This window comes from Dermochelys coriacea, chromosome 9 (assembly GCF_009764565.3).
Source record: "Dermochelys coriacea isolate rDerCor1 chromosome 9, rDerCor1.pri.v4, whole genome shotgun sequence".
Classification (NCBI taxonomy): Eukaryota; Metazoa; Chordata; order Testudines; family Dermochelyidae; genus Dermochelys; species Dermochelys coriacea.
Genome location: NC_050076.1, coordinates 49,020,597 through 49,034,796, shown reverse-complemented (window position 1 = coordinate 49,034,796; position 14,200 = coordinate 49,020,597). Strand labels below are relative to the sequence as shown.

The 14,200-nt window shown below is 46.2% G+C and overlaps 1 protein-coding gene across 1 annotated transcript in view; it reads left to right on the top strand.

Moving 5' to 3' along the window:
* Positions 1–8,711, top strand: part of EFHD1 (EF-hand domain family member D1) — a 38,650-nt gene extending 29,939 nt beyond the window's left edge. The window contains exons 3-4 of the mRNA XM_038416914.2: positions 4,903–5,037; positions 6,980–8,711. Coding sequence (XP_038272842.1) covers positions 4,903–5,037; positions 6,980–7,114 — 270 coding nt within the window. The 3' untranslated portion in view covers positions 7,115–8,711. The remainder of the gene's footprint in view (positions 1–4,902; positions 5,038–6,979) is intronic.
* The last annotated feature ends 5,489 nt before the right edge of the window (positions 8,712–14,200 follow it).

Here is a 14,200-nt window from a genome sequence, read left to right as displayed (position 1 = left end):
CTAGGAGCAGAGAGCGTCGAACTCCTTCCTGGCACCGGCCCCAACAGCACCTTCTAGGGGCAAGCCAGCCTTGATTCCATCATCACAACCATCTCCAGTCTACCGCTGGTCCCTGGACCCTTGGCACCATGTGGGAGGCAGAGAGGGGTACAGCTTCACTGTAGTCACCGGGAGAGGACTCCTCATCTGAATCTGAAGGGGAACCCTATGTGCAGCCTAAGGTACCCAGCCTATGTGCCACCGGACCTCAGTGCAGGTTCCCCCACAGGCATCTGACCAATGGGTCAGAGGCCTATGCAATGGCCGTACTGGAACCTTTGGGGCTTTCCCCCAGTATCGGGCCCTTCCTTTCATTGATCCTACTTGGAAGTTTCCAAGAGGTGGGCTAGCGTCAGGCCCTGACTCCGGTACCAACCCTGGTACCGACTTTCAGGATGTGGCTCCCATTGCTTCCTCGTGCTCCAGACAAGGCCATCTCAGGGTCTAGTAGCTCACTTCTGCAAGACGATTCCAGGGCCCATCAGGACCTTCTGACACGGATAGCAGCTAACCTGCGGCTGGAAATTGAGGACCTTAAGGAAACATCCCACAGCCTTCTGGCTACAGCAGCTCCCTCCAAAGCGGCCTTGCCCATTAATGAGGCTGTAATAGGTCTGGTCAAGGCCCTGTGGCAACTCCTTCTCTGCACCCCACCTCAAAGAGGGCAGAAAAGAAATATTGTGTCAGTAAGTGGATTTGAATACCTGTACTCACGCACGCACACTCACCCCGGGTCCCTCATTGTATCAGCAGCTAACAAAAGGGACATGCAGGGGCAGATGAGCACTACAAACAAATGATGCAAAAAAAACCCTGTATCTGTTGGGGGAGAGGTTTATTCAATGAGTAGCTTTCAACTGTATATCTAATCAGCAAGTTTTGCTGGCGAGATATGATTACAATCTGTGGGACTCCTTGTCCAAGTTCAGACTCTCTGCCTCAGGATTGGAGGCAGAACTCACTATCCTCTTAGAGGAGGGTCAGAATGTGGCCAGGACCTCTCTCCAGGCAGCTCTGTATGCAGCTGATGTGACAGAGAGGACAACGGCCTGTGCTGTCACCATGAGGCATTGTTCTTGTCTCCAGTCCTCAGGACTACCTCACAAGGTCCAACAATCCATCCAGGACCCTCCCCTTTGAAAGCGCCTCAGTATTTTCAGAGTAGACAAGACACAAGGCTTCATGGCCTGAAGGACTCTAGACCCACCTTCAGGTCACTGGGCCTCTACGCTCTGTCTGCTTCCAGGAAACGCTTCAAGCTCCAACAGCCACCTCATTTATCGGCACCACCTCTGAGACAGGAGCCCTACAAAAGGAAAGGGAGAGGTTACAAATGGCATCAGCCACTCCTGTTCACCTCAGCCTCCCAGCCATGGTCTCATAGGTCCTCCAGTGGGTTCAAGCAGGCCTTTTGAAGCGGTGCCCCAGGGTGCTATACCAGTTCCTGCTTCAGATCTTGCCTCCCCTTTATTTTTGGACCGTCTATTGCACTTCAGCCCAGCATGGTCCCGCATAATATCAGACCGCTGCATGCTAAATACAGTGACAATGGGCAATACTCTTCAGTTTTTATCGAACCCCTCCCTCCCACCATGCATCTCCATCCCTCTTCAGGGACCCTTCTCACAAGCAACTCCTCACCCAGAAGTTGCAATCTCTCTGATGCATGGGGACTGTGGAGGAAGTTCCTCAAGACTTGAGAGGAAAGGGGCTCTACTCCTGATATTTTTCTAATCCCAAAGGCCGTTCTGGACCTGCATTGTCTCAACAGATCTCTCAAGAAACTGAGGTTCCACACGGTCTCCCTGGCTTCCATCATTCCCTCCCTGGACCAAGGGGACTGGTAAGCCGCCCTCGACTTAAAGGATGCATACTTTCACATTTCTCACTCTTGGCCACAAGAGATTTCTCAGATTTATTGTGAATCAATGACACTACCTGTTCACTACTCTTCCCTTCGGCCTGTCTGCAGCCCCTTGGGTTTTATGAAGCATATGGCAGTAGTAGCAGCCTTCCTCGGATGGTGAGGCATCCAGGTCTATCCTTACCTTGACAACTGGCTGAGCAAAGGTCGGTCAGAGACTCACATGTTGAACAGCATCAGCATGGTCCAAGTCGCCTTCCGGGTGCTGGGCCTATTGATTAAAGGAGCAAAAGTTGACTCTTGTTCCAACTCAGAGAATAGAATTCATTGGAGTGGTGCTCATTTCAACCCAGACCAGAGCCTTCCTTCCAGAGGCCCAATTCCAGACTATATTGGACCTCTGATATCCAAGGTCAAGGTACACCCAATTACAACTACCGAGTTTGCCTGAAGCTTCTGGGGTACATGGCCACGTGTACTTATGTGGTTCAGCATGCAAGGTTGCGCCTCAGGCCCCTACAGATGTGGCTACTTCCCGAACAGACACCACTTGGACCTGGTGCTCACTCTTCTTCCCTTAGGCCTCACCTCCCTGGATTGGTGGAAGGACCTGAAGTTGGTAATGATGGGTGTATCCTTTGTCGCCCCTCAGCCATAAGTGTCCCTAGTCTTGGATGTGTTACACCTAGGTTGAGGAGCCCACCTCGACTACCTCAGGACTCAGGGCTATGGTCTTAAGAGGAACTCTCCCTGCTCATAACCGTCCGGGAATTCAGGTCTATATACTTAGCCTGCCAAGTGTTCCTCCCCCAGATCTCAGATCTCCCCCCACAATACTGTGGCCATGTTCTATATCAACAAACAGAGAGATGCTCGATCATCAGTCCTGTCAGGAGGCCATCTGTTTGTGGGAATTCTGCATGAAGCACTCCATTCATCTCAAGGTATCACATCTCCCAGGATGCACTGGCGGATCACCTCAGCCGATCCTTTTCCTCTCACCACGAGTGGTCCCTTCACTCGGAGATCTCAAGGTTAATCTTCCAAAGGTGGGGATCTCTCCAGGTAGATCTGTTTGCGACCAAGCAGAACAGGAAGTGCCATCAGTTTTTCTTGTTGTGCAGGCACAGTCCTGGCTCTGTATCTGATGCCTTCCTGCTCTCATGGTCAGGGCCCCTGGCTTGTGCTTTTCCCCCTGTCCCTCTGGTTCACAAAGACCTCCTGAAAATCAAGCGGAGAGTTGTAGCACTGGCGTGGCCACATCAACACTGGTTTGGCACACTACTGGATCAATCAATAGCATCCCCTCTTCCACTTCTGCTCCGTCCGGACCTGATCACACAAGACTATAGCCACTGAAGCTGTACTGAACCTTTGCTCCACCTGAATCTCACCTCCCTTCACCTGACAACATGGATGTTGCCTTTTTCCTCCAGATTCAGCCATGTATTTCAGAGCTGGTTCAACAGGTCTGGCTAGATAGTAGGAAACAGTCAACTAGGGCTACGTACGTGGCCAAATGGAAATGCTTCTTGAGATGGGCATCTCAACGAGGTCTCTCTCTGGTTCATTCTTCCCTGCAGGCTATCTAAAGCAGCAAGGTTTGGCCCTTGCATCTATCAAGGTGCACTTAGCAGCAATCTCTACCTTCCACCCACCAGTGAACAGCTGGTGAGTGTTCTCTCATCAGAAGACAGTCTAATTTCTCAAGGATTTGGAGAGACTATCCTCCGGTCCATGAGCCGATCCTTACATGGGACTTCAACCTGGTCCTGTCAAGGCTCACAGGCCCTCCATTTGAACCTCTAGTGTCATGCCCTCTACTACTTCTCTCTTGGAAGATCACCAAAGAACAACAGTTACAGAAGGTCAGTAACCGTTTTTTCTCTTGGGAATTTGGCTTTGATCCATAATCATAGAATCATAGGACTGGAAGGGACCTCGAGAGGTCACCTAATCCAGTCCCCTGCATTCATGGCAGGACTAAATATTCTCTAGACCATCCCTGACAGGTGTTTGTCTAACATGCTCTTAAAAATGATCCAGTGCTCCAGCCCTCTCTACAATGGCAGAAGGGCATTGAACTACTTGGTAGTTCCTCAAGTAAAGGATGGGTGTCCTGGGTTCCATAATTTCTCCCTGATCCTATGCAAGAATAAAGATTGAAGCATCCACACTCATACTCCAGTGTTCAGGTACATTTGACCTGAGATGGTCTTTATACTACTGTATATAGTACAGTGAAGTTGGACTGGCCTGCACAGCTAAAGGGAATCTTCATGGGAGTCAAAAGCTCTCCCTGATCCCTTCCAAGCACTAGCGTACAATGCACAGTCCTGTCTATGGAGTTGAGTCCTGTGTGATGTAGGTTCCATTGAGCCTATCTGGACAACTGCGGACTGTAGGTGGGGATTCATTTGAGAGTGGGGACAGCCTTCTGTTCTCATGCTTTCATTCAGTGTGTTATGCAGTGTGATCTGAGACCCTATAATGCATAGTGTGGTGAACTCTGACATAAGGGCCACCAAAATGGCTTGGGGTGACGGCACATGTGGCAGCTTTATGGCACACACTGAGGCAGCTGCGCCCTCTAGAGAATCACAACGTGCAGCTGTACTACTCACTCAGCTGGGGGAGAGGAGAGAAGAGATCATCCTCTTCTCTGGGCCCTGGTGGTGTCGGTGATTAGGCAATGCGTGAACCACACTGCTGCCAAAGCTCTGGTTTGTGGGAAGCCCCTTCTCCTAAAGGCCCCTCTTTCTCCAGTCTGAGAGTGTGCAGTACTGGATCCAAAGTATGGAGGCAGCTTATTGTAAATACATTTTTCCTTTCTGTTTATAAAATGTTTTCCTGTGGTGGTAATTGCAAATTCTTACCCTGGGGTTCATACATCAGTTGCTGCTCTTATAGTTCAAGTGCTTGGAATAGTAATAAACCTCTTTGAAAGCTTGAGCTTCAGTGATGAATTTTGGTGGGTCTATTTTTTGTTTCCTTGCTAGTTCCTGCTGATTTTCCATAAAGCTGCAGCCGGAGAGCTTGAGGAAGACAGTGGGCTGATGACTCTGGCAAAACTCTCTGAGATAGATGTTTCCACTGAGGGAGTTAAAGGAGCCAAGAACTTCTTTGAAGCTAAGGTATGGTGGTGCAGTGGAGGTGGGGAAGCTGAAAAAGCTTGCTATGCAAGTCCCGGTTCTCTCTTCTTAATGTGTCTCCTGGAATGGACATTATGCTTGACTGCTGGACAGTATGCAGTGTCACTAGGAATTATATCCACTTATTCCACCAATTTAAGAAGCTGTGAATTTTCCTCCTCAACACAGAGTACACATCCTCACTGCCATGCTGGGTTATGCCATTTGTTGTTCAGACTTGTATTCTGTGCCCCAGTGAGCATTACTCATTGCTGATAAATGAACCATAAAATGGCTTATTTTGCCAGGGTTTGCTGCTCCAGTGGTGGTTCCTTTCCCTTCAAGCACCCTGTAGATGTCGTCTGTCTTAATCCATCCCATTTGTGCTCTTGCCCATCATCTCAGGAGCTGAAATAGCCATTTAAATAAGTCGTCATCCAAAAATAGTTCACAAAATATCTTGGAGACTGAGATATTAGGGGCTAAGCTTCCCAGAGAAAGGGTGCGTCTGTATTGCAGTCAGGAGCTGTGACTGCAGCATGCTCAAGTAATAGCAGCAGTGACGCTGTGGCAGCATGGGCGGTGGCTACTTGACTATTTACCTGGGATCCTGGTCAGTCAAGACTAGCCCATGCAGCTGTCTGTGCTGCTGTGGCTTCATTCCTATTGTTAATTGAGCTAGCTTAGGGTATGTCTTTACATGCTGCAGTCACACCTCCCGATGGCAGTGTAGACATACCCACAGAGTCGGGCCAGGGTGCTCTGAAGCTTTTGTTCTTAAACACAGTCAGCTGGAACTGGTCACAGAATAAAGCAGAGCTTTTACAAGCACCTTAAGCTTTGGGTGATCACTGAATACCACACAGACCAGGACTCCTGGACCAACTTGTAATATTCACTGCAAGGAATTTCCTCTTCTCCTGCACCAGCATACAGAGCTTAGTTCTGAATACAATATTTGAGATTGCTTTCCTTGTCTGTTCAGTTTTCTAAGTTAGAATAACATCATAAAGCATTAGATTTGAATAACATGACAAAGCTATATCTTCATGTTTGGTTGGACTGGGTTTTTTGAGCTGTTAAAACACTGTCGGAAAGGAATTCTATGGACAAAAATAGATGTTTGTTATACTCATTGGGAGTAGCATAGCAAAGCTGTTAAAACAAAGGTTGAAAAGTTGAGCTGAAAAAACAACTCTCAAACTATGCCTCTTTCTTTGGTCTGTAAATGGGCCATAGACTGAGGTCCTATTATTTGGTCCCAATTCAGAATTATCAAGTTTTCTGCAAGAATTTTTATCACTGGGGAAAGTTCATTGTGTTTTCATGACTCATGTTGTAATGGCTGGTTACATAGTTCCTGTGATTAGGGAAGGGAGATACGGAACTGGTCAACACAGTTGTGCTATAAATCTTTCAGAGTAGCAGCTGTGTTAGTCTGTATTCGCAAAAAGAAAAGGAGTACTTGTGGCACCTTAGAGACTAACAAATTTATTGGAGCATAAGCTTTCGTGAGCTACAGCTCACTTCATCGGATGCAGGTGCCACAAGTACTCCTTTTCTTTTTGCTATAAATCTTGAAAGTCAATTCATGCATTTATCTGCATTTAGCTTCATTTTGTATTTCACCCAAAAGGTCATAAGAAGTTGCAATAATATTTCCTATGAGTTGGAATAAATATATCCACACAATTTTCCTTCTGTTGGCTCAGTTCCAGTGAAAAGTGACTATTGGTAAATGAAACTGTCCTCTTGATTTGAGAATAAAACTGAACCAACAGGTCTTCAGTGTAAATATCCAGCTACTGTAGTATTGTTAATCCTTAATCAGTTTTGGCACCACTGAATATGGTAACTGGAGGAAGATGTGGTAGACAGATGTGCTGCTAGGTCGTTCAAATTCTTAATGCTTTCCATAGCTCATGTCTGCTCTTTCCCTTTACAGGTTCAAGCCCTTTCTTCAGCCAGTAAGTTTGAAGCAGAGATCAAGGCAGAGCAGGATGAACGAAAGCGGGAGGAGGAAGAGAAGAAACACCGTCGGGCAGCATTCAGGGAGCTAAAGTCTGCATTCAGCCAGTAACCATCCATTCTACCACTAGAGACTTCTCTTACTTAGTACATTTCCATGAATCATGACTGTGCCTGGAGAGTATCTCCTGCTAGAACTTCACCATCCTTTCAGAAAGAAGCTTCTAACTCAATTCCAAAGGGTACAGCGCTCACAACTACCATGTCTTCATATGGTATGAACAATAAGAACTGTGTACATACTCATCACTCTAAACTATCAGGTAGTCCTTAGGGAAATTAAAGTTCATCCTAATGCTGAAGAGCCAGGTAGCAAATCAGCTTTCCTTAACCCAAAAAGAATGACCGTGTTTCTTGACTATATTTTTTCCTTGGTTTCTGTTTTTCATAACCCCTTTCCTCCTGTTTAGTTCCCATGATGCCTTTATGCAGGATGTACAAAGTACAGATTACTTTCCTGTATGTTACCCTCCACTGAACATTAGCAGGAATATCATACATCCTTTACTTTCCTCTTTTCTCCCCTCCCTCCCCCCCTCAGAGTCCAAATACACAGGTTTTAGAGGCAGCACTGTGAACAGGGAGGATAGTCAGCAGGGCTGTGAATGAAATGGACAGTCACATATCTTTTCTATTAGCCAAGAGTATAATTGGAGCTTTCCAGCTTTTACCCTCTGAAATGCCATATTGATAACGCTTTCAGTAAAAGAAGCTGGACTTCCTCAAGGAACATCTTACCCTCGACTTTGGCAGGAGAAAAATTAGCTCTACTTTAGAGATGGAATAGAAAACTGATGGGTTTTTGACCTGTCAATGACATTTTATTAATCCTCTCCATAGCCTCACTAGACTTTTTTAGGCCCTTGAATTTAGAAGAAGCAAGTAGGTGTATCTATGTCTAAGAAATATTGCCAGCTGGGCAGTACAATTGGATGATGCATTAGCCTCTCACCTCTGGAAACCTGTTCACATGCTGAGGTTGTAAGTGCAAAAGTGACTTTCATGAAGTCCTTAAAGTCATTACTCTATGAAACCAATCTGGTAAATGAGCAGTTTCTGCTCAGAAAGGGAATAGCAGATGGGTTACAAATCAAGACTGAGGTGCATTTGGCAGAGTTGAATTTAGTAAGCTAGCATGATACCTTACCTTAGCCAATGGTATCCATTTCTTATGAGCATAAGAGACTTGTACCTGGAAGTTTTTAGAACTTGTGGGCATGTCTCTATATTCTGAAGGCCGCCAAAAAGGGGAACAATCCCTCCTTGCAAAGCCTCTTTGGATGCATTTATGTTCTGCCTCTCTATTGTTGCCCAAATTCCTTCCAAGATAAGACTCATACCAGTGGTCTATCTGATTGATTGACCCTCTGTGTCTTCATCTGTCTGTTTTGCTTCTTAAACTGTGAGCACTAAATTGTGAGTGTAGAATAATAAATAGAAAAACCTCTAATCTTTAATGTCAGGTGGGAGAATTGCTAAACAATTAAACTGTGTATATATCTCCACAGATTATATTTTATAAATCACGCTTTTTTAGCTAAATATTTATAATTAAATGATTTTATTCTTTACAACAACGCAGATAACTCTATCTTCAATTATTTCTCCTGTTGCTAAAATGTACAAATAAAACTTTCTTTAATACCTCAGATCTTGTCAATGGGTTTATTTTAAGTCCTCGAACATACTATTTTGTCCAAGAATTCTCAGCACAGATCCCGCTCTTAAAATGTGCCTATTCGCTACTCCAAAGCCCAGAACAGCTGTCATGAGCGAGGAAGTGCTCAGCCCCCCTCCTAATATTTCCACTACAGCACAGTATTGTGGCTATGCAAAGGCTAATGATGTTAATTTCCAAGGGACGGTGTTGTATAAATATGTGAAATGCTGTCTATTGAAAAATGTTCACATTTGGTCCGTCAGTTGCTTCAAATCTTAAAATGGAGGCTGTGTCCTCTCTCTCCCACACAGGTGCCTCAGCAAAAAGTTGAAGATGCTGACAGATGGGGGGAGAAGGAGGGGGGCTCCATTGGTTTTCACCCTTGGCGGTCTGAATTGAATTCCCTGATGCACAATGCTTCTGTAAGAAAATCTTGACATGGTGGTACTTACAGCTAAAAAACATTCCTTTTAGTTTTAGGACATGTAAAGAGTCCTAACCTTGTGTAGGTAATAGATAAAAGCATCATATTGAGGATGGAGTGCCTCAGAGAACCTACTGTGTTTCTGTTGGTGTATGCTGATTGCCAGCATGGCTGAGGAGGGGGAAGGAGAGGACTAACAGCTCTTACTGAAGGCTGACATGGTGAAACGTAGCATGGGATTAATAGCATATCCAACAGTGTAACGGCATAGGTCTTCTCTATAGCCATGGCCCTGACTACTGATTAGAGTGCATTTTCCTAAAATCTTTTAGTCCTCCGATCTCCCAGGTTATGTAAACTGGGAACCATTTTTTTTCCTTTGCTGTATATTAACATGTTCCATCAGAAGATAACAGCACTTCACAAACATTAGCTTCCACAATACATTAAGTGTTGCTGTCTCAGCACAGTACACTACAAAGTCAGAGACAAGCAACAAGAAATCAGGATGAGGAGCTCAAGAAGAGAGAACCAGAGGAAGTCTCCAGAACACCTTCCCACATCAGCTTTCCTCAAAAAGCTTCAATTATACTACTGTGGTTGACAGTTACTGACTTGAAAGAGCACTGCATTTGGACTCAACATGGTCTGAGGGGAGAGGAGGCCCTTCCCCAGCCTGGGAGGCGGTGGGGAGCCTCGGGAAGGTCACAGGCAGCGATGACCCAGGCAGGGAGGGTCCATCGGCATGTTGGCTGATTTTAGCCATTTTGTTTTTCTTGTTGTCTTTTACCCTCCATTTTTGTGCACCATCTTCTTGTTCAGTTTGGTGCCCTTTTTGTGGTATCCAATTTTTATTAGTTAATGCCTAAGTAATCCTGCCCAGTAACAGAACAAAGGCAGGAAGTTTCAAAGGGGAAGAATGGGAAAGGGTCACATGACAACAAGCTAATCTGCCTGGTAACGGGATGACATAAGAGACTGACACAGTGTGACAAGTTGCGGTCCACCCAGGAGGCAGCCTGTGTTTGGGTCGCATGGTCCTTCAACCACCTACCTGTTTCTACTGGTGAAGGCACATCTGTTCTGGACATCAAAAGAGAGAGACATGAGCTGACTCCATCCAGCCTACAGCCATACTGACTGAGTAACATGGAGACATTTTATATTGCTAGCCCATTTGTTCTAGTTGGGTCTGGACTTCATGCCTGTTTGTATTTGGTAAAAACCACCAAGCTATTTTATAAATGTTTTGTATTAGCCTGATTGTTAATAAATCCTTTTGATTTACCCTTTAAGAGCATTCAAGTGTTTGCCTGTTGCAACTAATAAGTGATAGATCTTAATTCAGGGGAATCAAGCTTATTTTTGGAGGTGGGGGTCCTTAAATATTCTTTCCTTTAGTTTCTTCTGATAACAGGTACAGCTTCCATTGCTACTGGCTGCCACACTGCACCCAAGCTCACTCCTATGCCTGTGCTCGGCTCCTGCTGCCAGGCTGTCCACGCTGGGTCCCGCTGCAGCCAGGCTGCCCCTCCCAGGTCCCTCCTACTCCCAGTGACAGGCTGTCCCTGCTGCCACCTGGGCTTTCTGCCCAAGGCAGCAACCACATGTGGCACCGCTCCTCCTGTCGTTCTGTCCCGAAGCTTGTAGTTTGGCTGGGTAGCACCCCCTAACTACACCCATGCTGCTATTGCTCCACACCTGTCTGAGGCTACTATGCCGATGTTAAAAAGTGGGTGGGAGGGGCATGGCCCCCAGGGTGTGGGGGGACCAATGTTCTTTGTGCCCAGGGCCTCAATAAATCTTAATCTGCTTCTGCCCATGAATGCAGGGGACTGGACTAGATGACCTCTCGAGGTCCCTTCCAGTCCTATGATTCTATGATTTTTGGACGCTGTTCTGGTAAGATGCTGAACTGTTTGTTCACCATATGTGCAAGATGGCCAGATGGAATGGGAGGGAGTGAAAACCACAAACAAGTAAATACTGCTGCTGAGTATCCCACTTAGGGAATCTCAGTGGGCCATGTAATTTGTCTTTATATATACTGTATCTGAGAGCTTGATATTAAATGATTTCTTTCCCAATCCTATGGGTACCTCTTCTTTGAATAATCAGACTGAGCTACTCCCAAATTGCCTTGTCCTGTGAGAGCCATTCAGTTGACTGCTCTAACAAGTTATGTATAGTGGCAGAGAACAGATCTGGTCTGTAGGATCTTTATGGTTACGAGAAAGAAAGTGATTACCTTACAGTAACTGGCTCTTTGAGATGTTCACATGGATTCGACTCTTGGTGTGTATGTGATTGGGTTTTTGGCCAACAGGTTTGGGGCCATTTTTGTGCTCTGATGTCCTTGTGCCACCTCCCAACTTGAGGGCATAAAGAGTGGAAGGGCCCAACTATCCCTCAGTTCCTTCACATATATAAAACTCCACAGTAGGACAGTAGGAGGGCAGGTCATGGAATTCCTGTGGACAACACATGTCTGAGAACCACATTACTGAGAGAGAACTTTTTTGGAGTGATTGTACATAGGGATTCGCTCTTGGTGACTAACAAGCAGTTTGCTTGGAAATGGGTAGTAGGAGTCCTGCTTAGTGACTGCAGGACAGCCCTACCAAAGTGGGCATCAGATCTGGAAGCCTCTATCCAAGAGTAGCATCTTGTAAAGGTGTGGTTAGAACTCCAGGTAACTGCCCTACGAATGTCAGAAAAAAGGACATTCTTCAAACAGGCAGCAGAATTAAATGAGCCCTGATGTGCCTTGGTGGATGTAACCTGGCTAACCTGCAATATGTTTTTATAGATTTGGGGTACCTGTTTTGATGATCATTATGAGGAAGGATATGGCCTGACCATTAACCCTTTTCAGGAAAGGCCATGAATGATCTATGTATGTTCCTGAATTATTTCATTCTGTTCAGGCAATAGGAGGCCATCAAGAGAATGAAGTATAGCTTTCCCCAAGGCTGCGTGAGGACTGGGGAGGAAAACATGGAGATGAATGGTTCATGGAGATGAATGGGCACTTAGAGGAGAGGAAAGTGATCAGGAACAGTCAGCATGGATTCACCAAGGGAAGGTCATGCCTGACTAATCTAATCGCCTTTTATGATGAGATTACTGGTTCTGTGGATGAAGGGAAAGCAGTGGATGTATTGTTTCTTGACTTTAGCAAAGCTTTTGACACTGTCTCCCACAGCATTCTTGTCAGCAAGTTAAGGAAGTATGGGCTGGATGAATGCACTATAAGGTGGGTAGAAAGCTGGCTAGATTGTCGGGCTCAACGGGTAGTGATCAATGGCTCCATGTCTAGTTGGCAGCCAGTGTCAAGTGGAGTGCCCCAGGGGTCGGTCCTGGGGCCCGTTTTGTTCAATATCTTCATAAATGATCTGGAGGATGGTGTGGATTGCACTCTCAGCAAATTTGCGGATGATACTAAACTGGGAGGAGTGGTAGATACGCTAGAGGGGAGGGATAGGATACAGAAGGACCTAGACAAATTGGAGGATTGGGCCAAAAGAAATCTAATGAGGTTCAATAAGGATAAGTGCAGGGTCCTGCACTTAGGATGGAAGAATCCAATGCACCGCTACAGACTAGGGACCGAATGGCTCGGCAGCAGTTCTGCGGAAAAGGACCTAGGGGTGACAGTGGACGAGAAGCTGGATATGAGTCAGCAGTGTGCCCTTGTTGCCAAGAAGGCCAATGGCATTTTGGGATGTATAAGTAGGGGCATAGCGAGCAGATCGAGGGACGTGATCGTTCCCCTCTATTCGACACTGGTGAGGCCTCATCTGGAGTACTGTGTCCAGTTTTGGGCCCCACACTACAGGAAGGATGTGGATAAATTGGAAAGAGTACAACGAAGGGCAACGAAAATGATTAGGGGTCTAGAGCACATGACTTATGAGGAGAGGCTGAGGGAGCTGGGATTGTTTAGTCTGCAAAGAGAAGAATGAGGGGGGATTTGATAGCTGCTTTCAACTACCTGAAAGGGGGTTTCAAAGAGGATGGCTCTAGACTGTTCTCAATGGTAGCAGATGACAGAACGAGGAGTAATGGTCTCAAGTTGCAATGGGGGAGGTTTAGATTGGATATTAGGAAAAACTTTTTCACTAAGAGGGTGGTGAAACACTGGAATGCGTTACCTAGGGAGGTGGTAGAATCTCCTTCCTTAGAGGTTTTTAAGGTCAGGCTTGACAAAGCCCTGGCTGGGATGATTTAACTGGGACTTGGTCCTGCTTTGAGCAGGGGGTTGGACTAGATGACCTTCTGGGGTCCCTTCCAACCCTGATATTCTATGATTCTATGATTCTATGATATGAAACTGAAATTATTTTAGGCAGGACCTGGGAATGGGACTAGGACGAACCCTGTCCTTATGAAACCCTATATAAGGTTTGCCATGAGGACATGACTCTCCCCTACCCTTCCCCTGGTGTAATGGCTATTAAAAAAGCAGACTTACTTAATAGGTAGTATAGGGAACAGCTTGCTAATGGCTCAAAGGGGAGACCCATCAAATCTGCTAATACTATATAGAGGTCTGTAGCAAAAAGGCAGCCGCCCTTGGAGGTTGAGAGTGAGGGACAGCCAGACGCCCCATGGTGGGCAGAACCAGGAAGGCCACACTCTCCATGCCAGAAGCAGAAGTGAGGGATAGGAACAGGAAGTATAAAAGATGGGCCCTGAAGCTCATCTGGAGAGCAGCTGCAAAAGGACATGGACGTGTTCTCCCCACTGCTGATGCAGGGGCCTGTGGAAGACTTCTGCTGTCCCGAGCAGGCCCCAGAGCTATCCAAATGGTCAGACACACCTGATATTGAGGAGTTGGTGGGACTGCCACTTGCAGTGTAGCCTGGGGTGATGGAGGACAACCCTTGGAAGCAGGTACACCCAAAGGGAAGTATAGGAAGCAGCACAGGGGAACCAGACTACCATCTGAGATGCAGATGATAGAAAATTGCTCAATATAGTTAAGTCCTAGGCAGACTGTGAAGAGCTACAAAAGGATCTCTGGAAACGGGGTGACTGGGCAACAAAATGGC